The following is a 27,642-nucleotide window of genomic DNA, read 5'->3' on the forward strand; positions in this document are numbered from 1 at the left end:
TTTTGTAATAGCATATTTTTGGTTTTGGGAATTTGTTATTTTGATTTTTGGGTAAATGTTCAGCTTTGAATGATTATGCTTGCCTCAAAAGGTATTTCAAAATACTTTCTACTGCTTAAAATAGTTAAAATGCCTTTAGTGCCTAACCATATGTACCACCAGGGGTGCCTAATGATTTGCATTAATATGACAAAATGTGATTTTAATAAAGAATAGATAAACAGAGTCTATGTGGTGTTTGTTACAGTCTCTGAACATTATATTTTATTAGTCTGAGATGTAATGGAAAGACAGAATCCATTAATGACAAAGATTGCCATAAAGTAGGTTTAATTGGCCAAGTTTAAACAAAATTACTGTCAACTGTAATTAGCAATACTATAGATACATCCATTCAGTTCTTAACTTCTGAATATACAAGCACATACTGTCCAATGGCTTCAGACTATAGCAATCAATGTTTCCTAAATTCTCACATTATCCATTCCAGATGTATGGCTTATAATTTCTCTACTTAGAAAAATGTGATTAAAAACATACCAGTATATACACAAATACATTCATATTTACATTAAAGGTCAGGGAGTTAATCAGTTACTTTCATGTGATTCTTAGAAAAGGTACTTTGACATGAGAAAGGTAAATGTATGTAAATGACATGGTATCATACAGTCAGATGAACTTAAATGACCTTAATATTAGTTTCAAATGTGATAACATTCATAAAATATGAAGTGGCAAAAATATTGTACCATCAAATCATTTGTCATGTAGAAAAACCTTCCCAATAATGTCTATTTACATTTAGTTATGGTGCTGAAAGTAAAAGTTACAGGGTGATTTATTTACTACAGTGAAAAGTCCTCAAAAGTAAGACATTACGATGTGTTTTTATCAGTTTCCACCTCTGCAGGTTTATCGCTCTCCTTTGGGACATCAGATTTATTTGTTTCTTTTTTGTCTTCTCTCTTTTCTTTACTCTTACTCCTGTCCCGGCGGTCTCGATCTTTGTCCCTCTCTCTATCCCTGTCCCGATCTCGTGCTCTGTCTCGGTCGTTGTCTCGCCTGTCAGATTCTCTTTCCTTGCCTCGGTCCCGGTCTCTGCTCCTGGACCTGTCCCTTCTCCTGTCTCTGTCGTGGTCTCTCTCCCGGTCTCTGATCCTGGCTCTGTCTCGTTCGTAGTCTCTCCTGTCAGGCTCTTTCTCCCTGCCCCTGTCCCTTTCTCGGTCACGGTCTCTCTCCCTGTCCCTCCTCCTGTCTCCCTCTGGAACCCTGTGTCTGTCTCCCTCCGGAACCCTATGCCTGTCTCCCTCTGGCACCCTATGTCGGTCTCCCTCCGGCACCCTATGTCGGTCTCCCTCCGGCACCTTATGTCGGTCTCCCTCCGGCACCTTATGTCGGTCTCCCTCCGGCACCCTATGTCTGTCTCCCTCCGGCACCCTATGTCTGTCTCCCTCCGGCACCTTATGTCTGTCTCCCTCCGGCACCTTATGTCTGTCTCCCTCCGGCACCTTATGTCTGTCTCCCTGCGGCACCCTGTGTTTGTCTCCTTCTGGAACCCTATGTCTGTCTCCCTCCGTCACCCTGCGTTTGTCACCCTCTGGTTCCCCATGTCGCTCTCCCTCCCTCCCTCTGCTGCGCTCCCTCTCACGGCTTCGTTCCCTCTCTCCGCGGTCTCTCTCCCTGCCTCTGTCCCACTCTCTCTCCCGGCTCCAGCGCTTGCCCTGGCCCCTGTCCCATGTCCTGGCTCCATGGGGCCCATCTCTGTCCCGCTCCCTCCTGCGGTCCTCGGACAGATCCCTTTGCCTCTCCTCAGACAACCGAGAGGAGCCAGGGATTGGCTCTCGGTCTCTGTGGCCCCCCTCAAACCGACTGGGCCGCTCTCCACCGCAAGGTTCTGAGCCCTCTCTGGTGGAGCTGCTCCTTCTCCTCATATCAGGCGAGTGTCGTCGCCAGTGGTCATCCCTGTGGGACTCTGGGCTGTGACCCCCCATGCGGTTTGGTAGAGGTATGGGGCCCTCTGGTGGGGTCGGGAGCAGAGGCCCACTGTGGCGAACTGGTCTTAAGTCCCCTGGACTGTCAAGGCGATACTGGTCAGGTCCTCCGAAATGCTGTGGTGGGGCCCCACGGTGGTCCTGAGGGGGTCTCTGGTCATCATATGACCCCCTGTGTGGTGGTGGGGAGGGTGCTATAGAGCCCCGAAACTGGTTAGGTGGATGGAAGCGCTGTCCACCCATATCTCCACTGGGAGGCAGGCCTCTCCGCCCATCATACTGGTTGTGTGGTCCTCTGTAAGAGGGGCCTGGTGGGGGAGCCTGGTTGTCTTTGTACATGTGTGGAGGGGTCTGACCCTGGTGATGGTCCATGCCCTGTTGGTAGGACCCAACACTGACATTGTTGTACTGATCTACAGGGCCTCTTAGTGGGTCAATCATGTGGGCTTGGGACCCATGATCCACAAAATGAGAAGGCGGACCTCTGGGCCCGGGGAAGTGGGATGGAGGAGGTCCTCTGTTGTCAAAGTGGCCTGGGGGAGGCCCTGTGAAGGGAGGAGGGGCTCTGGGTCCAGGGAAGTTGAATGGAGGAGGGGGTCCACTGATCCTTGGTGGAGCTAAACCGTTTTGCCCATCAAAATTAGGTGGGGGAAGGCCATGGCCCTCCATGAACTGGCCTGGAGGGGGGCCTTGCTGCCCCATGTGCTGGGGAGGCATGGAGCCCATGGGGACATTGAACATCTGGGGAGGTGGGGCTCTCGGGCCCATCGGCTGGAATGGAGGGGGTCCCCTGGGAGGCATCATGGTCTGGGGTGGAGGACCAGGGGATGCGTCATACTGCTGCTGAGAGCCTCCCCATTGGTTCTGATATGGAGGATAAGCAGCAGGAGGCGGCCCATACTGGGAGTACGGAGACTGGTTGCTCTCCACTTGCATGGGTGGAGGAACCTGCATGGGTGGAGGTGGTCTCTGCATTGGTAGAGGGCCTGACAAGGAAGGAATACTCTGCATGGGTGGGGGAACTGACATGGGTGGTGGCCCGAGCATTGGGGGTGGACCCTGCATTGGTAGGGGTCCAAGTTGGGGTGGGAAGGTGGTTGTTGGGAGAATGTCAGGAGGAGCTCCATAGTCCATGTAGCTTGATGTTCCCATATGTGACATGTGGGAGGATTGAGTGTCCACCAGGGTGGAGCTATCCTGGGTGACATTCTGAGACAGTACAGGAATTGTAGGTGAAGCTAAGGAGGAGTTGTTTGTGGACATATTGAAGTAGCCAGAGGTAGACTCTTGACGGTTCTGCTCAAAATTAGAGATCTCCCCTGTTTTTAAAATGCTGTCTGCATTTGGCCAAATACTGTATTTGTCCAAGTCACTCTTGGTTGGGTCGACTTCCTCAGATTCAACAGTTTGTTCCTCCATGTAATTTACCTCCATAGCAGGTTCTACATGCTCACCTAACAGGGGAATGGAAACCTCAGTTGTGTCTGATTCCAGAAAGGGAAGAGAATCTGTTATAACCTCTTCTTGCGGCAGTGGTGTTTCTGGTTCTTGGACATCAGTCTGTGGTGGTGGCGTGGTGTCTTTGGCAGGTGGTGTCTCCTCTTTTTCTATTGAGTCTGAGGTTAGCCTCCTGGGATCCCTACTCTGCCTTGGGTCCCTTCTCTGGTTAATCAAAGGAGCGGCAGCAGAGGATTTGACTAACTCTTCAACTTTTTTGCCCAGCTGCAGGAGACAACTGTTAGCCAGTTGGGATGGCTGTGAGATCAAGCCGTCTGTGACTGAGAACGAGGCAGCTGATGTGCCTGTGGTTGACTTCTTTTCGCGGATGGATTCCTCCTGCTCCTCCAGCTGCCGTTTCTGCTCCTCAATTTGTTTGTTGAGATCCTCCACCATTTTCTGCTGTTTGGTCAGACCCCCGGTGGCCTTGGCTTTTCCAGGGACCTCAGTCCTGACCTCCTCAAAGATGGTGTCATCCTCCGGGTCATAGGCCACATCATCCACATCCGTAGCCTCTGACTGCTTGATGACCTCAGGTTCTTTAACAGACTTCTGGGGTGCTCCGTAGCCCATGCCTGGGTCATATTCCTCCTCTGGGTCGTATGGTCTGTCATCCTCATCTTCCTCCACCTGCGTCTCCTTAGAAATCTGTCCAAATTGCTGAACAATGGGATCTAGCAGAGTAGCAGGGACGGCTGAGACGTCAACAGCACCATGCTCTGAGGGAGACATGGAGGCCTCAGAGTCATGCTTTTTGTTCCCAAACAAAGTCTTCAGGATGGTCTGAAGTGGAGTGGCATTGGCAGCAGAGCTTGAGGCAGGTGACTCTTTGCCTGTAGCAGGGGCTTTGACAGAGGACAGAAAGGACAGCACTGATAAGGCTGCCATGGAGGTGGAGGTCTCTGAGGAGCTGAGAGGGGGAGGTGTACCTGGGGGGGTTGTGCTGTAGGGAAGATCCTGGGTGTACCGCAAGGCTTTCTCTGCTTTGACTTCAGCTTTGATGGTGGTGGTCGGTTTTGGAAGGCCAGTGTCATCTAGGTCTCTGATTTGGGTCTTGGAACGCTTCTCCTCAGTCTCCAAGGAGGCTCCAGCACGCTTTTTGTCCTTCTGGCAAATCACTAACCCAAGGAGGAGGTTAGGGCGCGCTGGTTCAAGTCCTACAAGACAAAGTTAAAACATGAAAATGGAATAAAAAGCATTCTAGAACATATCCTTTATCCACTTACATACTTGTATACTGTATATCTCAGATAGATTTGTCTGCTAAATGACTAACATTTCCAGAGATAGAATTTGTTTGAAGTGAAACTGTGAAATGAGAGCTTGTTTCAAACACCCGATGCTATGACAGAAACAGACAAGAGGATTTCACAGAGACCGGGAATCACACAGATCACAACAAACCAAAACCGATCACAAAAAGGTGTGTTGATTTAAAGCCACAAGCTGTGGTCTTCACTTTCCATTTTGAATTGTTCTAACAATAAATAATATGAGCACAAAATGCCACCTGTATATTCAGCTTAAAGTATAACCATTAAATTATCATATTCATGTTTCAAACGAAAACCAACAAGAATTGTAAGCTACAGACAACCTTTATATGAGTGCTTAGTCATCACACTGCTGAGCAGTCTTAAACTCCCCATGATACTTTGAGAAGTGTGACTGTCTGTGCACTGCATTAGACTGCATGTTTCTGTTGATCTAACATCACACTTCGCAGGTACACAAAAACTCACATTCGCCACTTTCACTAAGCTTCTCATCTTGCTAGATTGTCATTAGTATGCATTTTCATGAAGTCACTCGTCAATATTAGTGGACATTTCCACATTCTTTACTATTCTATATCAAAAAGGACAATGTGTTGTACAGTGCATTCCACTCATCTTATATGCAAAGTTTTTAAATTGACACATACTAATCCAACCTCTGCTGACAACTAATTATCTGGATGCTTAAGTGTTTCTTGTTTCTTAAATTCAGTAAGTGTTTGAGAGCCATAGATTCTTCTCGTCTTCATCTTCTTTAAAACCCCAACATGAGTAGAACCATCTCTGTCCAAGGCTCTCCAAGCTAGACCTCTCTCATAATAACTTACCATGGCTTTCAGTTTGTGGTTTGGGATGGACTAGGTGCAGGTCAGGTGCTGCCCATTCAGTTATGATGTGTGGGTACTGGAGATGCAGGTAGATCCACTAACACAGTACACCAAGTTGCAGTGAGGAGTAATTTAAATGTAACACACTGTGGCAGATGTCATTTTCAGAAACACCATCATTACCCAAACATTTCACACCAGTATCTACAGAATAAAAGCTAAGCCTTAAAAACAATAGGCTGAGACTGACATCTAAGGCCGCACCAACCTGTGATGCACAACATCCTTTATTTAAGACAGACGTGTGATACAAGGTAATATACACAGAGTACACTGAGGGCATAGATAAAGTACAGAGGGATGTTCATGGAGGAAGGCAAGCAACAGCAGAAGCACATGCTCACCCCCTACAGTGTATATCATAAATCAACTTCATGAAACAAGCTCTCATTTCACACAAAGGAAAACTAAGTAAATTAACTAAATCCTGAACATACTGACCACTCTGGACAAAACAATCGACTGACATTATGCCTAACTTAATTGTCTTGAGGTATAGAGAATTTGGCACATAATATTCAAACCAGTGTTTGGGTGTTAGGGTTATCAGAGGCCTCTGTGCGTCTCCCCGCAGATGCTTACCTGGCCCATCGAAAGGTAACAGTTTGGAGGGCAGGGGGTCCTTGGAGCTCAGGGGGATGAGGTACAGGTCTTTGATGCGGCGGTTGTTGTTGGCGACCACTCCAAAGCGCTTCCTGCTGCTGAAATAAGAGAAGAGAGAGACGTAGGCCACCTCCTCTTCCTCTGTGGCTGGATGGAACCGGATCAGACACAGCTCCTGGAGAGAGGGCAAACACAAAGAGAGGGGTGTGACCTTAGGGTCCTCAACCAGGAAGTAGGTTGTATATAAATACCTCACATTATTAGACTGTGGTGGAAGCTTTACCTTGGACAGAGATGTCTTTAGTTTCCCCACGTAGTCCCACACGGTGCTGGGGGAGATTCGGCCTCCAATGTGGATGGTGTCAGGCAGATCCTGTACAGGATTAACAATGTCACCTTTGTGTTCAACTCAGATGACATTATTACCATATATTTACAACCAGTTCAAACAAGTACAGTGCCTTCAGAAAGTATTCATAACCCTAGACTTATTCCACATTTTGTTGTTACAGCCTGAATTCAAAATTGATTCAATATTTTCTACACACAATACCCCATAATGACAAAGTGAAAACATATTTAGAAATTGTTGCTAATTTATTGAAAATAAGTCTGAGCTTTGCACACCTGGATTGTCCAATATGAGCTAATTATTCAAGCTCTGTCAAATTGGTTGTTGATCATTGCTAGACAGCCATTTTCAAGTCTTGCCATAGATTTTCAAGCCGATTTAACACAAAACTGCAACTAGGCCACTCAGGAACATTCAATGTCGTCTTGGTAAGCAACAGTGTATACTTGGCCTTGTGTGTTCCGTTTATTGTACTGCTGAAAGGTGAATTTGTCTTCCAATGTCTGTTGGAAAGCAGACAGAACCAGGTTTTACTCTAGGATTTTGCCTGTGCTTACCTCTATTCCGTTTCTTTTTATCCTAAAAAACTCCCTAGTCCTTGCCGATGACAAGCATACCCATAACATGATGCAGCCACCACCATGCTTGAAAATATGAAGGGTGGTACTCAGTGATGTGTTGGACCTGCCCCAAACATAATGATTTGTATTCAGGACATAAAGTTAATTTCTTTGCCACATTTCTTGCAGTTTTACTTTAGTGCCTTATTGCCAACAGGAGGCATGTTTTCTAATATTTTTATCCATCCTCAGTGTTCTCCTATCACAGCCATTAAACCTAACTGTTTTAAAGTCACCCTTGGCCTCATGGTGAAATCCCTGAGCGGTTTCCTTCCTCTCCGGCAACTGACTTAGGAAGGACACCTGTATCTTTGTAGTGACTGGGTGTATTGATACACCATCCAAAGTGTAATTAGTAACTTCACCATGCTCAAAGGGGTATTAAATGTCTGCTTTTTAGAAAACATTTACCAGTCTACCAATAGGTGCCCTTCTTTGTGAGGCATTGGAAAACCTCCCTGGTCTTTGTGGTTGAATCTGTTTTTGAAATTCCACTGCTTCACTGAGGGACCTTACAGATAATTGTATGTGTGGGATACAGAGAGGAGGTAGTCATTCAAAAATCATGTTAAACACTATTATTGCACACAGAGTGAGTCCATGCAATTTATGTGACTTAAGCACATGTTTACTCCCGAACTTATTTAGGCTTCCCATAACAAAAGGGGTGAATTACGTATTGACTCAAAACATTTCAGCTTTTCATTTTTAATTAATTTGTAAAAATGTCTAAAAACATATTTCTACTGACATTATGGGGTATTGTGTGTAGGCCAGTGAGACACAATCTCAATTTAATCAATTTTAAATTGAGGCTGTAACACAACAAAATGTGGAAAAGTCAAGGGGTGTGAATTCTTTCTGAAGGCACTGTAAGTAATCCATGTTTTCTGGCCAAAATGTTGTGAAAGTTTCATTATGATCAAATATAACAGTTATGTTGTCGGTCTCCGAGTTATTCATTTTACAATGTGTGGTTTTTCTTAGCTCACGTAAAAAAACTACAACTACCAGTGACATAATATTTTCTAACAAATGAATAACCAACCTCTTTCAGGTGCTCAAAGGATCCTGAGACCAGGTATGCCTTAGTGACAAACTTGGCCACAGTGTGCATGTTGACTAATCCTTTCCACATCATCTCCTGGCCATGGAGGAAGATGGCGGTCTCGCCCTCTGGAGGAGGCTCTGACAAGGCAGCTTTCTGCATGACGGGCCTGGGGATGGAGGGTGGAGGAGCCGGGGGCATGGGCAGAGGCCCCTTGGGCACCACCTCCATCACTGCAACCGGAGCAGGCTCTACTGAGATAGCTGGTCTTGAATAGGCATCTGCTGGGATAGGTCTTGAATAGGACTCTGTTGGAATGGGTCTTGAATAGGTATCTGTTGAGATAGGTGCTACCATGGATGTGTCTGGGGCAGAGTGGGTGACCGTCACTCCAGAGCTGTGTCTTGCCATGCGGGGGTCTCTGCGGGTGATGCTGACAGAGGAGATGGCTGGTGCGGTGACAGGGGCTGGGGTCTGGGGTAACAGGATGCTTGTGTCCTCCTGGTAGGGCAGGGTCTCAGGGACTGGCGTCTCACTGCCGGGATAAGAGACCGGGGCGCCTTCACCTGAGGAGGACCTGGACAAGCGCCTCACCTCAGGCTTCTTGGAGAGTTTGGCCTTCTTGGCTGCTGGTTCATCGTCTGCAGACTTCTGGCCTGGAAGAGGGGAGACAGAGGTTACTTAAACCTTCTAAACCTTCAAATCCACTAATCAAAGTTAAGCATGGAGTAATAAGAATGAAGATATTTGAGGGGAATTCAGGTACGGGCAAAGTTTTTATGCCACCGTTTCTTGCATGCCATCAAAACTCATTATTTTCATTCATCTTTACCTGTGCAGATTTTGCAGTTGAGGTCAAAGAGGTGGGCCCTGTGTTCAGCTGTGGTGTCCCGCATCATGCTGAAGATGTCTGGCAGGGAACTGCCACTTTTCACCCCAGCCTGAACAGAGCCAGAAGAGGGAGTGGAGCTAGCTTCCTCTTGTTCCTGAACACATTGTAAAAGGAAAACAGAGAGACAGTCAAAACTACAAACTGACAATGGATTCTCAAATAGCACATCAAACCATAACCAAATTTGCTGATGTCCTGAATGGCAAAAATATTCTGAGCAACCGTTTGTTTGGAAACAAAGTATTCTGATACATGAATCATTAGATAATCTCTAAAACGATAGCTACATTGATGCACAGTGGGCGTGAATCGTGATTTGAGTGATGCACGGGGCGGATGGCAGTGAGCTTCAGTAGGACAAAGGGACAGTTTAAAGTGGTATGGGACAGGTTGGCAAGAGAATTAAACTGTAAAACCACAATATGTTACCCACATGTTAACCACCCAGCACAACATGGTTCTCGTCTTATGCAAGGAAAATGAAGATGAAAGACAAGTGGAAGTGAAAGAGAAAGGGTGAGAAAGCCACCACTTACTGCAGCAAAAGCCATGCGAAGAGATGGAGAGGTGCCAGAGTTACATACATCTCCATCAGACATTGGAGGAGCGTCCTCCATGTCCACATCAGGGGGGCCAGCATCAAGCCTATGGCCCGATTTAGACTGCCCTGTCTGGGATCTAGCACTGGGAGCCTATGGGATACAATGGAGGTCATCAACTTGGATGCATGCCTTGTTGAACATTTACAGTGTCTAACAATAATACAGTATGTGAATATTAGGCTAATGATATGGTCTCTTTAGTAGTGATATTTAGTTGCGCAATAAATACAATTCCTAGTATTGCTCTGTTGTCTATATAATTATTGGTTTCATTATCATGATCTCTAATAGGTCAACAGAGAAGGTCCTTCTTACCTCAGTGGTGTCAGGCTTCCTCCACTCTGAGATCTCTTTGGAGAGTAGCTCATCTGCACTCAGCCTCACCAGCCTGAAGGGACTGACCTCTCCCCAGACCACGCGGTAGAACAGGCCCTGAGACAAGCACAACACACCGTTTACTCACCTGGCACATCTGGCTTGGAGTGAACATAATTTAAGTGTTCAGTAATTTCATTTAAATTGAATACATGACTCACGATCAATTCACCCACATACCAACAACGCAATACTATAAATGTAGAAAGACGAGTTGTCATTCAAATGTACAGGTAACTGCCAAAAAAGGAAACAATTGAGTAAATGAGGGATATATTGAAAGCAGGTGCCATCATGCTTAGGTATAAAAATGTTGGGCAGGCCCAGTTATTTTGGCTACCATGGTTACGCCCCCATAAAATGACAATGACCCCATCCAAAGGGCACGAGTGGTCCCAATGGTTTGGTGAGCATGAAAACGATGTAAACCATATGCCATCTCAATTACCAGATCTCAACCCAATTGAACACTTATAGGAGACTCCGGAGCGGCGCCTGAGCCAGTGTTTTCCAACACCAACAAAACACCAAATTTAATTTCTCGTAGAATAAATAATGGTGTTGCATCCATCCAATAGAGTTCCAGATGCTTGTAGAATCTATGCCAAGGCACATTGAAGCTGTTCTGGCTTGTGGTTGCCCAACGCCCTATTAAGACACTTTATGTTGGTATTTACGGTTTTTGGCAGTTACATGTACATGGCTTTCCAACATTTACCATATTTGGTTTAGCCTACACAACTTATCGCTTGACTAGTCACTTCTGCAGACACCTGTGGACTCACCTTGTTTTTGGGGTCCTTCAGGTTAAACATGAGGGACCTGTACTTGTTCTTGTACTTGCTGTCCGTGCAAAGGCACAGGTTGAACATCTCCTTCTCAATGCTGACCGCCAGTTTTCCCACCTCGTTCTCAGACATGTTCAAATCATCACTGTCACTCACCCTGGTGGGACAATACATTTAATTGGTCACATACACATTTCAAGACAATGCAGTTGTAAAGATGTGGGGACAATGTATTTCCCATTGGACTACAACAATGTCTTAGCATTCTCTTTTTAAAATTCTACATTGAATCCCTAAATCAGATTAATGACCTTGCATGAAGTTCGAGACAATACAAGCCATTCTCTCGAAACATGGATCAGTCTAGGTCTAGGACTTCTGGGATACTCACCTCCTGTAGAGGATGTCTGTGAGCGAGCGGCGGATGTTCTGTCTCATCTGGTTGTTTGGCGGAGCCGTTGGGCACATCATGGAAGGTCCAGAAGCGCCTGGCTCATGGTGTCGGGAGGAAGGGGCTGAGGATGCGACTCTGTTCGGACTACGGCCTGAGGAGTCCCTCTGCTGGGGCTGGGCCTGCTTTTTAGGGATGGTAAAGCTGGACTTGCCGACCCTCAGGGCTCCTGTGACGTGATGTCGTGGAGCGTCTAAAGAACCAGGGGCAGAAGGGGTCAGGACAGCAGGTGGTGGAGGTGGTTTCTTGGATTTGGTTGTTTTGTTAGGAGGGGGGGGTGGTTGTTTCTTTGGTGCCTTAGCACTGCTGCCTGGAGTTGCTGGTTTATTGCGTCTGGTGTATATCTTTAATAATTTGGGGCCAGGGGACTTCTTCCCTCCTTTGAGTGGCGCTGTGGAAGCAGGGGACTTCTTCTCAGAAGGGGTTGGTTCCTTCTCACTCTGGTCCTCGTCACTCTCCTCTAAAGGAGCTGTGGAGAATAAAACAACTTGCATTAAAAACAAATAGAAAGAGTATATGAACCATCATAAAAACATGTACATTAAATTGAATTCAGGACATGTAGGCATATGCAATGTGATCTTAGATTAACTTAATGACTGACTGCCAGACATGACCACAATGCACACAAAATATTGAAGACGGGACCTCCTCCCTTTGTTGGATCTAGAAATAAATACCTTGACATTTGAAACACAAAATAAACCTGCTTAAAATACATATTTCCACACACACTGAGAAAGCCAACCATAAGCACGCACATAAAATGGGTTAAACATATATAAAACAGACAGAACTTGGAAATCTTTATTCTCTGGCTAAAAATGATATAAAATTAATGTGTAAAGGAGCCAATTTGTTAGCGTTGCAATTACAATCTTCTCAACATTAGTTCAAATGGTGGTGATCCTCTTCATGAAGAATGTAGGCGAGACACCACTTCAGTGTTATCAGAAGGGATCGATGTACTAAATGCTCCCAGGCATGTGCACTAAATGAGCAAAAAAGCAACAGTATGAATGGTTCCTGCATACCATTTAACATTAGCTCCTGAGCTACAGCACTGGACCCCAATCAACAACCCATCAGACATTAACAGATAATAGATGAGCCAAAACAAAAAAAACACAAAAAAACCTGCCTGGAAAGTCACTGGGTACAGGGGTCTCCACAAAACTAAAATTAGATTCCATTAGGATGTGAATCTCCCTTTGTCTGGTCTTTGAAGATCCCAACAGTTGACCCTCTGTATCAAGTGGCCAGAAAACAACCAACGCTTCCCAACCAATAGTTCAACTAAACTTGTAACTTACCATGTCTGGGCAAAGAATGTCTGAACGTTCATCTCCTTCTACATATCTTCATACTTCCCACCCCAAATCTGATATTTTCACCACTGAAAATTCATAGTGCTGTGAGGCCAGCACACAGAACTAGGGATGTTCTAACAATACCATCTACCTTCAGGTGTACACACATCTAATGAGCATTCAATAAGACAAACTATTTATATTCAAGGAATATTAACCTCAACAATTCAATAAAAACAATTCAAGATCAATGCAACATCTTTCCCCAGAGGCACTGGTTGTGCATGACAATACTAGCACCAATTGCTTTTGTATGACTTACTATGTCCAAATATGGGCATCAATATTAGTCATAGCTTTGTTAAAGCGGATAAATATTTTCTGCCTCGTTTGTGTTGCTCATTACCAAAGTATGAGGAATCTGGCTGTACGTTCAAAACAGCAAATACTTGTGAGTGCCATCAGCAGAAAATACTGCCATCGCCAATTACACAATTGCTCATTGAGCCAAAGGCACAGACAATTCACCTCTAGCCCAAACTACTAAACCTGTTCTTACCTGTACAATAATGATCACTTGCATTCTTTTAAATAACCAATATGCATGTTCATACACACAGATTTCAAACAAGACCCATTTAGACAAACGGGCAGCAATAGCAATTTCAATGTGACTGATTTGCACACAAAAAAACGTGTCAAACTATCAAAATGTCAATCAGAACTTGTATGTCTGCAAAATAATATATTGGAGATCTGAGAGGATACTAGGCATGCAAGCAGGTCATGAGTGAATCACATATGGCATTTCCCCCGATACATGAGGAACAGGCAGCTGGTATTATGCAGATAAGCTGATTCCTGAGGTCATGAACTACCAATGCAAATACCCACATTTAAAATACCTAGAGACTCTGCACTCACATTCAAAAATATCCACAACCTCTGTCTAATTACTCCCCTCAAAATTAGTAACCTGGATAAAACTTTGAACCAAAGCAGAGTTCATTGCAAATAATACTCTCAATTGCCCCTAAATAGCTTTCAACAATTTTATATCAGTAAAACAGAAGTGTGGTAGAACTGAGGTGATAATGGTCTGCCTCGCTGCTCTTTATGTTTAGTTGATGACTCCGGTGTTCCACTCTTCTCGTACAGTCATCTAATACTTCTGTGCAGTGTCTTCAGCGGGTCTTGTCTCAGTGGAAGAAACAATAGCTTTCCTGTTCCAGCTGTTCCGAGTCTGTCCACTTCAGACTTTCACTTCCTCTCGTGGCGTGTAGATCTGTGGCACATGCTGTCTGAGAGCAACTGGCCAGGACATCCTTAGTAATCCGAGACCCCTCATATAATCAATCAAGGCATCCAAAAATCTGTCTTAACACCTTTTATTTTATCGCCAGTGCCCCAGAGGGAGTTTGGATGCATGACATTCAATATGAATAATGCAAAATTTTGAAATAACAGCACACTATTCACAAAGCTAACCGTGAATACTTCCTTGGCTGCACTGAATAGACAGATTAATTCATCAGCAGTGTGAGCTGTATTTCTGTATAAATCCAGGGATAAAAAGCCACGGAGACCTACCTGCTCGAGAGATGAGGGACTGCCTCTAGATGAACAGCAGTTTGGAGAGGAGCACGTGGAGATTTTCACACACACCATCAGTGCCAACACACATTTTCACACAGTAACCTAAGATTTATGAATTTACATCCTAAATAATACCCAAATCATAGCTTTGTTCATGGTTACTGATTTTCTTTTGACAATACGGCTTTCAAAATAAATCCTAAAATAGTCATGTTTGTATCCACTCACAGCAATGTGTACTTACCCACTCTGCAGCTCTGTATACCTGACTAAGTAACCATGACCTTGTAACATACTACAAATACATTTGGGGACCCATTGTCATTAGTGCTTTCCCCATAGATCTGGGTCATTAACCTAAGGCACGTGTCAAACTCATTCCACGGAGGCCCGAGTGTACTTGATTGATGAATTAAAGGTGATTGATTAGTAAATAACTCCCCTCACCTGGTTGTCTAGGTCTTAATTGAAAGGAAAAACCAAAACCCAGACACTAGGCCATCCATTAAATAAATGTGACACCCCTGATCTAAGGCACTACGTTGCCATGATAACCACATTTATAAAATGGGAAAACAATGTGTTTTTTTCTAAGAACCCGTAATAGATTGATGAATATACATTCAGATGGCTCACTTGACAACCCCTACAGTGTGAGAAGACAAATGGTTAAGAGTGGATTATTAAGACCTTCAAAGAGATACATACACGTTTTGTTTAACACTGTTGGTGGTGCTATGGGTGTAGTCTTTTCTGGCGTTACTGCATTGTAATTATGGTCGCTGGACCAGGACGACATGGTGGGTGGCGGTGGCTGCTGCTCTGCATGCTGCTCTTCATCACCATCCTTCTCGTCATCCTCACTGTCAGACTCTTCCTCCTCTGTGGACTTCTTGCTGGTCTTCCTTCCGGTGGTGGAACTCCTCTGGATGAACAGACATTCAATCAAAAATCAGTAACAGGGCACAGGAAGGGTCCCATAAGCAAAATGTTTGTTTTGTGTAATGCAGGATGTATAGGGAACAAAAATATAGACATCTAAACTGTTGGTCCCACCAGCTGAAACAAGAGATCACAGAAATGTCCCATTATGCACAAAAAGCTTACTTTTCTCAAATGTTCTGCACAAATTTGTTTACATCCCTGTTAGTGAGCATTTCTTCTTTGCGAAGATAATCCATCCACCTGACAGGTGTGGCATATCAAGAAGCTGATTAAACGGCATGATCATTACACAGGTGCACCTTGTGCTGGGGACAAAAAAAGGCCACTAAAATGTGCAGTTCTGTCACACATCACAATGCCACAGATGTCTCAAGTTTTTAGGGAGCATGCTGACTGCAGGGATGTCCACCAGAGCTGCTAGAGAATTGAAAGTCAATTTCTCTACCATAAGCCGCCTCAGACATCGTTTGAGAGAATTTGGCAGTACGTCCAACCGGCCTCACAAGAGGAGACCACGTGTAACCCAGCCAGCCCAGAACTTCCACATCCGGCTTCTTCACCTGCAGAATGGACGGAGACCAGCCACCCGGAGAGCTGATGAAACTGTGGGTTTGGACAACCGAAGGATTTCTGCACAAACTGTCAAAAATCATCTCAGGGAAGCTCATCTGCGTGCTTGTCGTCCTCACCAAGGTCTTGACCTGACATCAGAAGGCAAATGCTCACTGTTGATGGCCACTGGCACGCTGGAGAAGTGTGCTCTTCATGGAAGAATTCTGGTTTCAACTGTACCGGGCAGATGGTAGACTGCATGCATGGCGTCGTGAGGGCGAGTGGTTTGCTGATGTCAACGTTGTTAACAGAGTGGCCCACGGTGGCGCTATGTTATGGGCAGGCATAAGCTACAGACAACGAACACAATTGCATTTTATCGACTGCAACTTGAATGTATCGTGACGGGATCCTGAAGCCCATTGTTGTGCCATTCATGCATCGCCATCACCTCATATGTCAGCATGATAATGCACGGCCCCAGTCGCAAGAATCTGTACACAATTCCTGGAATCTACAAAATGTTCCAATTCTTCCATGGCCTGCATAGTCACCAGACATGTCACCCATTGAGCATGTTTGGGACACTCTGGATCGACGTGTACGACAGCGTATTCCAGTTCCTCCCACCAATATCCAGCAACTTTGCACAGCCATTGAAGAGGAGTGGGAAAACATTCCACAATCAACAGCCTGATCAAAATTCAATGCAAAGGAGATGTGTCGCGCTGCATGACAAAAATGATGGTCACACCAGATGGACTGGTTTTCTGATCCACGCCCCTACTTCTTTTTGAGGTACATTGCATTCGGAAAGTATTCAGACCCCTTGACTTTATCCACATTTTGTTACATTACAGCCTTATTCTAAAATGTATTAAATAAATAAAAATCAATCTACACACAATACCCCATAATGACAAAGGGAAAACAGACATTTTTGCACATTTATAAAAAATAAAAGAAAATCCATAATTATTCAGACCCTCTGCTATGAGACTCAAAATTGAGCTCCAGGTGCATCCTGTTTCCATTGATCATCCTTGAGATGTTTCTACAACTTTATTGGAGTCCACCTTTGGTAAATTGGACATGATTTGGAAAGGCACACACCTGTCTATATAAAGGTCCCACAGTTGACAGTGCATGTCAGAGCAAAAACCAAGCTATGAGATCGTAAAAATTGTCCGTAGAGCTCAGAGACAGGATTGTGCCGAGGCACAGATCTGGGGAAGGGTACCAAAAAATGTCTGCAGCATTGAAGATCCCCAAGAACACAATGGCCTCAATCATTCTTAAATGGAAGAAGTTTGGAACCACCAAGACTCCTCCTAGAGCTGGCCGCCCGGCCAAAACGGAGTAATCGGGGGAGAAGGACCTTGGTCAGGGAGGTGACCAAGAACCCGATGGTCACTCTGACAGAGCTCCAAAGTTCCTCTGTGGAGATGGGAGAACCTTCCAGAAGGACAATAACCCTAAGCACACAGCCAAGACAACGCAGGAGTGGCTTCGGGACAAGTCTCTGAAAGTCCTTGAGTGGCCCAGCCAGAGCCCGGACTTGAACCCGATCTAACATCTCTGAAGACCTGAAAATAGATGTGCAGCGACGCTCCCCATCCAACCTGACAGAGCTTGAGAGGATCTGCAGAGAATGGGAGAAACCCCCCAAATACAGGTGTGCCAAGCTTGTAGTCATACCCAAGAAGACTGGAGGCTGTAATCGCTGCAAAAGGTGCTTCAACAAAGTACTGAGTAAAGGGTCTGTCTGAATACTTACATAAATGAGATATGTTTTTTTTCTGTATTATAAATTTGCTAAAATTTCTATAAACCTGTTTTTGCTTTGTCATTATGGGGTATTGTGTGTAGATTGAGGAAAAAATACAATTTAATCCATTTTAGAATAAGGCTGTAATGTAACAAAATGAGGAAAAGGTCAAGGGGTCTGAATACTTTCCCAAATGCACTGTATCTGTGACCAACCAATGCATATCTGTATTTCCAGTCATGTGAAATCCATAGATTAGGGACTAATGAATTTATTTAAATTGACCGATTTCCTTATATGAACTGTAACTCAGTAAAATCTTTAAATTGTTGCATGTTGCATTTATATTTTTGTTAAGTTTATATTAGAATTGAGGAACAAGGTTATTCATATTATTTATGTGAGCATAAGTTTAAATCAATTTCCCCTGTGGTGTGTTTGTGCATATTAGGCTCAATAAAATACTTCATGATCAAAGTCTGACATTGACCTCAACTCACGTATGCATGTAAAAAATGCAAATGAACCCCAGCATATGCATATCAATAATGTCAAAATGTAAATTGCTGCTAATTCATTACATTGGAAGGAAAAAAACAATTTAGTGAATAATTTGAGTCGTTGGTAATTTATTAGACACTGTTGAATAGATTAAATAGCAATTGAATAACAATCAAATGTGGGCCTTCAGAAAGTATTAATACCCCTCGACTTATTCCACATTTACAGCATGAATTCAAAATGGATTAAATATGTATTTTTCCCCCCTCTCGCCCATCTACACACAATACCCCATAATGACAAAGTGAAAACATGTTTTTAGACATTTCTGCAAGTTAATTGAAAATTAAATACAGAATCTCATTTACATAAGTATTCACACTTCGTAGAAACACCTTTGGCGGTGATTACAGCTTTGAGTATGTTTGTATCCATTCCAGCATTGCTTTTGCTGTATGCTTGGGGTCATTGTCCTGATGGAACGTAAATCTTCGCCCAAGTCCATGGTTGTTTGCACTCAGAAACAAGTTTTCATCAAGGATTTGCCTGTATTTGGCTCCATTCATTGTTCCCTCTATCCTTACCAGTCTTGCTGAAAAGCATCCCCATAGCATGATGCTAATACCACCATACTTCACGGTAGGGATGTGTTAGACAGGTGATGAGCTGTGCCTGGTTCTCTATTTCTCAGGAATGCCTTCCGTCTGGCCACTCTCCCATAAAGCCCAGATTACAGCACTTCACCAGAGACTGTTGTCCCATCTCAGGCAAAGAACTCTGTAGTTCTGTCAGATTGGTCATTGATCACCTCCCTGACCAAGGTTATTCTTACCCGGTTGCTCAGTTTGGTCGGACTGCCAGCTCTAAGCAGAGTCTGGGTAGTTCCATATTTTTCAACACTCTAGAAATTGTTTTATACCCTTCCCCAGATATATGCCGCATCACAATTCTATCTTGGAGATCTACGGACAGTTCATTGGACTTCATGGTATAGCTTCTGCTCTGACATGCACTGTCAATTGTGGGACCTTATATAGACAGGTGCTTTTCTTTCTAAATCATGTTCAAACAATTGAATTGGCCATAGGTGGACTCCAATCAAGTTGATCAAAGGAAATTGGATGCACCTGAGCTAGAGCACAGATCCACCTCTGCCCAAATACCCGAGAGGGTCCGGAGCCAGAATTATAAATAATGTCACGGGTCTGATCTGATTGTCATGGGTATGTGTAACTGACTTGTCCGGAAGGACCCGTACAGATCCGAACGTGACTGCTGCAGTAGAGAGAGAGAAATGTTATAATTTATGCTGCTGCTCTTGCTTTTCACGTGTGGCGAGCATAGGTTGTTGGCCAATCATAAGTCATGAAAATGGCAAAAGTTACGAGCTATCTAAATCAATGGAAGATGGAATTAAAAGTTAAAGGATAGGCTACAAAGACCAAGAGCCAACAGGTAAGCTACTACTTAATATTCTGAATGGAGTAGCTTCTTCCGGTTTGATGCAGTCAAGACAGGTAACTACGTAATCATATAGAATGAAATATCCTAGCTATGGCAGCTATTCGTCTACTACAGCGCAAGTCTGCTTGGTTGGTTGCCATCTCTCCTTCCCTGCACTGTGTCACTTGCTCACTCTCACAGTAGCCTACACACACAGCACAGCCCCTGCTAGAGTGTCACCACTTTCTACCTCGTGCTTTATCAGCTCCGGTTAATAAAGTAGCTCAAAAATGGACTTTTCTGCTGCTTCCCTGACTCGGATCAGACCCAACCAGGTCTATACGGAACGTGTCTAGTTGTCCTCATGTCCGTTCGGAGCAGATCTCTACATAATTTATTTATTTATGCATATCGGGTCCGGATGGGAAAGCCCCAGGGCCATTTCGGAACGGGCGCAACTTTTTGCACCCAAGAACCTAACCTGAGCTCAATTTGGAGTGTGATAGCAAAGGGGTGTGAATACTTATGTAAATGAGACATCTATACTTTAATTTAATAAATTTGCTAAAATTTCTAAAAACATGTTTTCACTTCGTCATTATGGGGTATTGTGTAGATGGGTGAGCATTTTTTGTGATCAATTTTGAATTCAGGCTGTAACAACAAAATGTGGAACAAGTCAAGGGGTATGAATACTTTCTGAAGGCACTGTATTTCTCCTGGGGCAATGTCGCCCCGTCCCTCCTCCAGATGTTCCTCAGACCAGAATTCTGTTCTGTAGTTCCTGCTGATGCAATCAATCACCAATCTTGCAATGAATGTTTGTTACCAATGACTCAGACAAAATAACAATCTAGCAAGTAAACAAACATTATTTCATGTAATTTCACTATAATAATTCAGATATTTCAGAACAAAATCTGGCCTGGTGTATAGCCCGATAGTCATTGGCAATAAGATATTCACACTCAATTTCATAGAGTAATATAAGAATTGTGTACATTTTAGAAAACGTATTTCAAAACATTGGAATATATATTGCCCTTAATTTGTGCTCCACACAATGTATTACTAACCAGTGAACTGGTTCCAATACACTCAGTGAAAGGTTTCTCACAACTCTCCAGAACAATAGGTGAAAATGTAAACATCTTTGGTATCTTATAAACCCTTTGTTTACCTTGGTCGTTGCCCTGGCACCAGGTGTTTTTTTCTGTCCCTTGGCCTTGTCTTGATCTTTCTGCTTGGGCTCAGAGATTGACTTGGCTGCCATGGCTGCGGCGGCGTGTCTCAGGATGCACTCGCTGCCGCAGTAGACAGAGTCCTTCAGGGCGGTCTTCTCACAGCCTGGCCCGATGCATTTTGGCAGTTTAGACTCCTCCGCCGCCTGTTGAAACTCAAACAGGTCACACAGGTGCACAGTGCAACACAGACAATGCCACAGACGGATTCTTGTACAGGCAAAAGTGTCAGGGATGATAATATACAAATTGTCATATGGCGTAGGGATGGGCATTTGAAAGAAAGTCTGTTTGTATACTCAATTATTTAAGTTTGTGGTATGCCATCGGTTGTTCCAATTACTGGTTGTTCTGATAAACAACTGAAAAGGAAACCTATTTTCACTACATTTGACATTCTCTACAAACAAACACATCTGTGCTCATACATTTCGAGTGCTTGTTTTCAATTATTAGTAACCAAATACAAACCTTGAATCGAGTACTCACGCCCATCCCTAATATGGTGCTCTCAGACGTCTTTCGGTAAGCTATTATTGGCATGACATAAGGCTGAATAGGTCATTTATTGAGTTCATTCACTAGGGCTGTGATAAAAGTAACAGAAACCTACCGCCTGAAAGATCTTGATCTTCTTTTTCCCACTGGGGTTGGTGGTCTTCTCTATCCTCCCTTTGATCCCCAAGTCGTCACCCTTTTCTTCCGCCCCAGCTGAGGCTGTAGGTGAGGGAGCCGCCACAGAGGGGCTCTGCTCGGCCTTGAGGGCCCCGGGGGCAGCTGCTTTGGGTTTGCCGTTGGGCTTGGCCGTCTGGCTCTTCTTGGTGGTGCAGTTGGGGCAGACGTAGTCCTCCCCATTCCTCTCCATCAGACGTCCACGAGCCTCAGTGATGCCCACACAGTCTCCATGGAACCACTCCTCACAGCGGTCACAGCAGATCATGAACCTAGGTGCACAAAGAGACAGATATGTAAAAACAGCCAGTCGGAGAAAGTGGGTTACCAACGTTGAACAAAGTCGCTGCTAAAGCATATTATACAAGTCAAGCACATCACTCAGGCTAACTAATCACTAACCACTCATCCCCTTGTAGGTGGACAATAGAGATTAATTTTGTCACATTCAGTAATCCACGAAGGATCAGACAGAGCATTTGTAAGAACTAGAGGCATCGGATTTCCAACTTAATTACATAACATCCAAATGCATACCTTTTGTTGTGTTTCTGTCGACAGATGCAGTACAGTGCATTAGGGTCGTATCCTTCATCATCGCCGGAGTCACTGGATGATGAGGATGAGGACTCATCTTCCTCCTGGTCGTTGCGGGTCTTTGTCCCTCCTCTGGACTTGGTGTCTCTCTTGTTGGGGGTGGTCCCCCTACTGGCTGCCTTGGCAGGACTCCTGGACCTGGAGGCAGGCTCGCCACTGTCCTCTACGGGCTTCTCCACGCTCCCCTGTTTTTCTTTCTCCTCCTGCTCTTCCTCTTTCTTCACAGAGTCCTGCTCTGGCTGCACTGTATCGTCCTTCTCAGGGCTGGTTGTCTTCTTGTCCTGCTGCTCCTCCTGGGGCTCTTTGGGTGCATCTCCACTACCATTCTCTACCTCCTGGGGCTCTTTGGGAGCATCTTCACTACCCTTCTCCTCCTCCTCCTGGGGCTCTCTGGGTGCATCTCCACTACCCTTCTCCTCCTCCTCCTGGGGCTCTCTGGGTGCATCTCCACTACCCTTCTCCTCCTCCTCCCGGGGCTCTTTGGATGCATCTCCACTACCCTTCTCCTCCTCCTCCCGGGGCTCTTTGGATGCATCTCCACTACCCTTCTCCTCCTCCTCCCGGGGCTCTTTGGATGCATCTCCACTACCCTTCTCCTCCTCCTCCTGGGGCTCTCTGGGTGCATCTCCACTACCCTTCTCCTCCTCCTCCCGGGGCTCTTTGGATGCATCTCCACTACACTTCTCATTATCAGAGCTTCCATCATCACTGACCGAGCCAACTCTGCTTCTGCCACGGCCTTTAGCCTTCTGAGTTGTCCTCTTCCTGCTCCTCGTCTTCCTCACTGGGGAATCTGGTTTATCGTCCACAGACTTGGCCTCTGCGTTGCCGTCAAAGCTGGCTTCAGAGGCCGTCTCCGCATCTGTAGGGGTCTGGGAGGGAGGGTCCCCACCCTCTATGCTGCCAGGTGCACTCCTCCTCCCTACTGTGCGCGCTCTCTTGGTGGTGAGCAGGAACTCCTCTAGCTTGTCAGTGCGTTTTGCCTGCCTCCCACTGCGACGTACAGGCCCTACATGGCTATCCTGGCTCTCAGCAGCCGTGTCTCCAGGCATTTCTCTCTTGGCTATGGTGGTCAGACGGAATCCCCAGGTCTTCTTGAACTTGCTTGTGGTTTTAGCAGATTGCTCTGTGTCCTCTAGATTTTCCTCAGTATCATTGTCACCATGCTCTTGGTCTTCCTTATCTTCTCCGTCCTCCTTCTCAACTTTATAGTCCTCTAGAATAGCTGTTGATGGAAGACACACATTAAGGGACAGTAGCAGATTTTGCCAATCAAAAGACTTATGGAATAGTAAGCTGATTAGGTATTCAAAGCATGAGGGAATAGTGAAATCCCTTGTGCTGATCATGATTCTAGTAATCCTGACCCTACACCCCAAATAACAACCTACAAAAGATTTGCAGAGGATCCAGCAGTGCAGTGCCCATTAAAGTGAGACAATCATGACATCCCCCTCATTGACAAGGGAAAAGAAGCTAGTCCAAGGTACCTTGAGAGCTGCTATCCACAGGGTCCTGGCTCTGCTCTGGCTCAGGAGCTAGAGAGAGCTCAGGACTCACATTCTCCTCCATAGATGGAGTCACTCACTACTTTCAAACAGAATATCTACAGTTAAGAGAAGAGCACAAGAGACGAACTGTGAGACAGCTACTCTTCAACTCCATTTAACTGAAGTGTGTGGTTGTTTTGGGGAGGGTGGTAGGAGCAGCACTTTGTCATGTTCAACTACTTTCTTTTTATGGATAAAAATGTTATATCCAGATTTGTTTGTGTCAGCGAGTGCAGTCTTTTGATACCATCAATTTTCCTCCTTTCCACAAACTGGCTACAGCAGGCTGGCTGCTGTAGTTATGATAACTCTACAGTTGTTAGCCTAGATCAGGGTGGGCAATACATTTTGTCTCGAGGGCCACAATCGGGATTTTGAAATTCAGAGGGTTGGCCAGAATTTTTTTTACCGATTTGTTCGTCAAAATCAATTTGCAGGTCGGAGATAGGGAAGGTCTTAAAAAATGGGTCCATTACAATTTCTACATACTTTCTATTTAGTTTAGTTTTATACACAATAGGGTAAAACATGTATATATATCCCTTGCAGGACACATTTATAAAATAAAAGTAAAAAAGAAAAAAAATTGGCTGGCGTGCATGATGCGGCCCGTAGTTTGCCCACCCCTGGCCTAGATCCTGTTAAACCGCAAACCATGGTAAGATTACTAAACTACAGAAGCAGAATTTTCATTTAACTAAGTTATGAACATTCTAAACCCCCCACCCCACAGAACAATATTTGTAAATTCACAGGTTTTACAATGCCATATTATCACACCTTGCTGCTCATTGACAGCTCTTAACTCAATAACAAAATATTTGCTATTGGAAATTATATTGGAAGCACAGAAAATCTGAGGAACTTCACTAATTGGGAAAAATACTGCAATGACATCAAATTCTTACAAGAACAAAATAGAACACCACTACTGGGACAAACCTATTCTGTTGAAATGCCTAAATTTACACAACTAATAATACTGTTTACAAAAGCAATGGAACTGCCGTAAATTACGCACCAAATGAGTGCATGGCATTTGTCCTTTCGCAGAATAAAACATGAGCCTACCTGCTGCTCTGTAGTGGTGGGGCACTGATTGGGGGCTTATCTGATGATGAAAGTGTTCAGTTCCCACTCACAGCAGGTTCTGATCAGTAATCATCACAGGCCTGGTAGTGGGATCTTGGACCTGTAGATAAGAAGTCAGAATAAAACTTAAGTATTTGAGGGTACGGCAATGACAACAGTATGCAGTCTTGAAAAGCACAATACATCACAACACATTGCGTTGTCCGGGTTTGGCCGTCATTGTAAATAAGAATTTGTTCTTAACTGACTTGCCTAGTTAAATAGCATCATGATGATAGTTCACTTAATCCAGAGCTATAGATATATAAAGTTGGCAAAATAGTGACAGCTGCTAATAAAGTTCAGTGTAAGGTACAGACAGTCAACTTGTTACTAAATATTTTGGGAGTACTCAAGAAAGAGGCTAGATAATCATTATCAGCCCCACCCTACTTCATTCAGATTAACAAAATATGTGTGTCCCATTCCCAACTAACGACTAATCTAAACAAACCTAAATCCCACGTTGTAGTTTACATGATCAAATCACACTTGTCAAAACACAAGTAGCCCTACATGTTACAAACAACGCCTGCTCTTTCCCCTGAGTAACATAATGTAGTATTTGTGACAACTGTTGCCCAAAAATATGATAATTCTAGCCTTGAACTGAAAACAGCTAACTTACTGGACAGGTAAAGGTAGCATTTCAATTATTATTTTGAGCACCTGAGCCCTCCCTCTTTGTAGCATGATAAACAATATCACCAGCTAAAGTGACAAACCACAGATTGCTCAATAAAATATTCCTAATTGGTCATTTGTTACTACATATTCTAAATTGTTACATTTTTTTTTGACCTAGTCGGTCAACAAAAAAAGTTTATGATAGTGGAACATATTCCCCACAATCAAAGCAGCTTGCTAGATATGTTCAATAAGTTTCAGATGATCAGTCTGGCCTGAATTCCACTGACACCACCACAAGCATGAGGACCTAATTTCAACCACAAACTTCAAAACATGTCTGAGAATAAACAGAACCAACCAAGTTGCAATTGTATAATGGTGGTGAGAAGATAATTGATTTTAACAAACATATTAAAAACATGGGTACTATCCTCCAACAGCATGAGTGACTCAAATAAATCATCATTTCTGCAGTTATTGTTGGGTTCGTCTGGGATACAGTAGGTCATATTTATCTCGTGCATTAACTAACAAACATCTGCATCATAATCTTCATGATGACACACTGAACTGGGTTGTAAAATCCTCCTGAACTCTGTCCACACCAAAAACGTCAGGTCAAAATCTTCTGCATCATAATCTTCATGATGACACACTGAACTGGGTTGTAAAATCCTCCTGAACTCTGTCCACACCAAAAACGTCAGGTCAAAATCTACTTGATTACATTGGTACAACTCTGGGGACAGCTTTGGTTTAATAGAAGTAGCCTGATACACAACCGTTCTTCAGTTTTAAATGTGCACCCTGACCCATGTTTCAATGACAGACAAACATACATTACATTAACTTTCACATAACATTCAATAACCCATTCATTGGTCTGATCATTTTCATATGCGTGGCTCATCTGACTTAATGTTGGAGAGGGTACACCACAGAATAGAAACGGTATCTTGTGCTCCAAAGGACCACATTAATAGTTAGCAAATGCAATGCAAAATGACCAACCACATTATTACAACTCAACAATAGATGGAGCGCAAACAAAAGCCAGAGTGGTAACTTCAGGCCTATAGATAATTCCTACCCTCCATATAATTTGGAAATATCGTAATAAACTTTTAAAAAAATCACCCACAGAATGGATGGAATTTGAAATGTCTGGATTTGAAGACGCAGTGACTCAACAGAAACTACTTAAGAACTACGATGCTGGGATGAGAGCTCCACCACGGATTGTTCCCTTACCATGGTCACAGCACACAGCCACGTGAGAAGGGGGGGAGAAACACTCCCAGACCCACCCCAGTTGGCGCGTGGGGGAGGGGTGGTCAATGCAACATTGTTAGCTAGCTAGCGTTAAATTAGCTGCAACGATACGGATAAACAAATACCTAACGTAATTTCACCCTGACTGTGCTAACTCGATGCCGAGTAGCTCTTCAGGCCTCACAGAACACAACGAACTACTTAACTCTTGACAACCGATTTTATAGCTACACATCGCACCACGTGCTCGACTTTGCATTCGGATCATACAAATCCCGACAGTCGCATTAAGGTGGCTGCCACACGGAAAAAGCGCCAATACAAGTCGCAAGAAGTCCGCGTACATTGAGAAATCCGACACGATAGATTGCGTGCTAGCTAGGTGGGTCGCGGGGGCCAAATTAAACAGCATTGTACCATGCTAGCTAACGACGAGACATGTCTGATGGCTAATTATTATAAATCAAATATTGGGAAAAAAAATCGACTAACTAGTTTAGTTAAACACTTGGTGTTTACTGTAGCAAACTTGCTAGCTAGCAGCACTGAGCGCAGAAGTTCTATAAGAATCACACACCGACGACACTGCAAATTAACCTAGCTAACTACCGTTACTAGAAGCTTGCTGGGATTAACTAACGTTAGCTAACTATCACCAAAAGACAACATGCATTATTAATGCACGCACAAACAAGGACTCGTTTAAAGCTAAATAATTTACGTTTAGGAACATAGTTAGCTTATTAGCGTGCTGTATCAACCGCAACTGATGTCATTGCATAACGCGTAACGTTAGCTAACAAGCTAGGCCACAACCATGCGCTTCGCCTAGCTAGCTAGCTAATACAAACAGAAACAGTATTGAAATGTAGCTAGTCATTTACAAATAATGCTACACAAGTATCGTTTGGGTAGATAATAACGTACAATTCAACCCACTTGTAAACCTCGACGTTATGTTCTTGTACCGGCCACGTTCAGTCCTGGCTCCATTTTAATTTAGTGTTGTTTGGCTCGCGCTAGCTCAAGTATGGATAACTATAGCCCA

The 27,642-nt window shown here is 44.2% G+C and overlaps 1 protein-coding gene across 1 annotated transcript; it reads right to left on the reverse strand.

The window, feature by feature from the left end:
• Positions 1-313: 313 nt before the first annotated feature.
• LOC311133932 (death-inducer obliterator 1-like) lies at positions 314-27,642 on the reverse strand. The gene is made up of 16 exons (XM_084167554.1): positions 27,522-27,642; positions 24,633-24,753; positions 23,502-23,617; positions 21,952-23,236; positions 21,356-21,686; positions 20,682-20,888; positions 15,001-15,217; positions 11,327-11,855; positions 10,933-11,092; positions 10,088-10,204; positions 9,707-9,862; positions 9,111-9,264; positions 8,279-8,934; positions 6,542-6,631; positions 6,238-6,433; positions 314-4,648 (listed from the first exon to the last, which is right to left on the reverse strand). Exons 3-16 carry the CDS (start codon positions 23,581-23,583, stop codon positions 879-881), a joined length of 7,950 nt encoding a protein of 2,649 aa, XP_084023680.1. The 5' UTR covers positions 23,584-23,617; positions 24,633-24,753; positions 27,522-27,642; the 3' UTR covers positions 314-878.

The sequence above is a fragment of the Coregonus lavaretus genome, assembly GCF_964263955.1.
Source record: "Coregonus lavaretus genome assembly, chromosome: 8".
NCBI lineage: Eukaryota > Metazoa > Chordata > Actinopteri > Salmoniformes > Salmonidae > Coregonus > Coregonus lavaretus.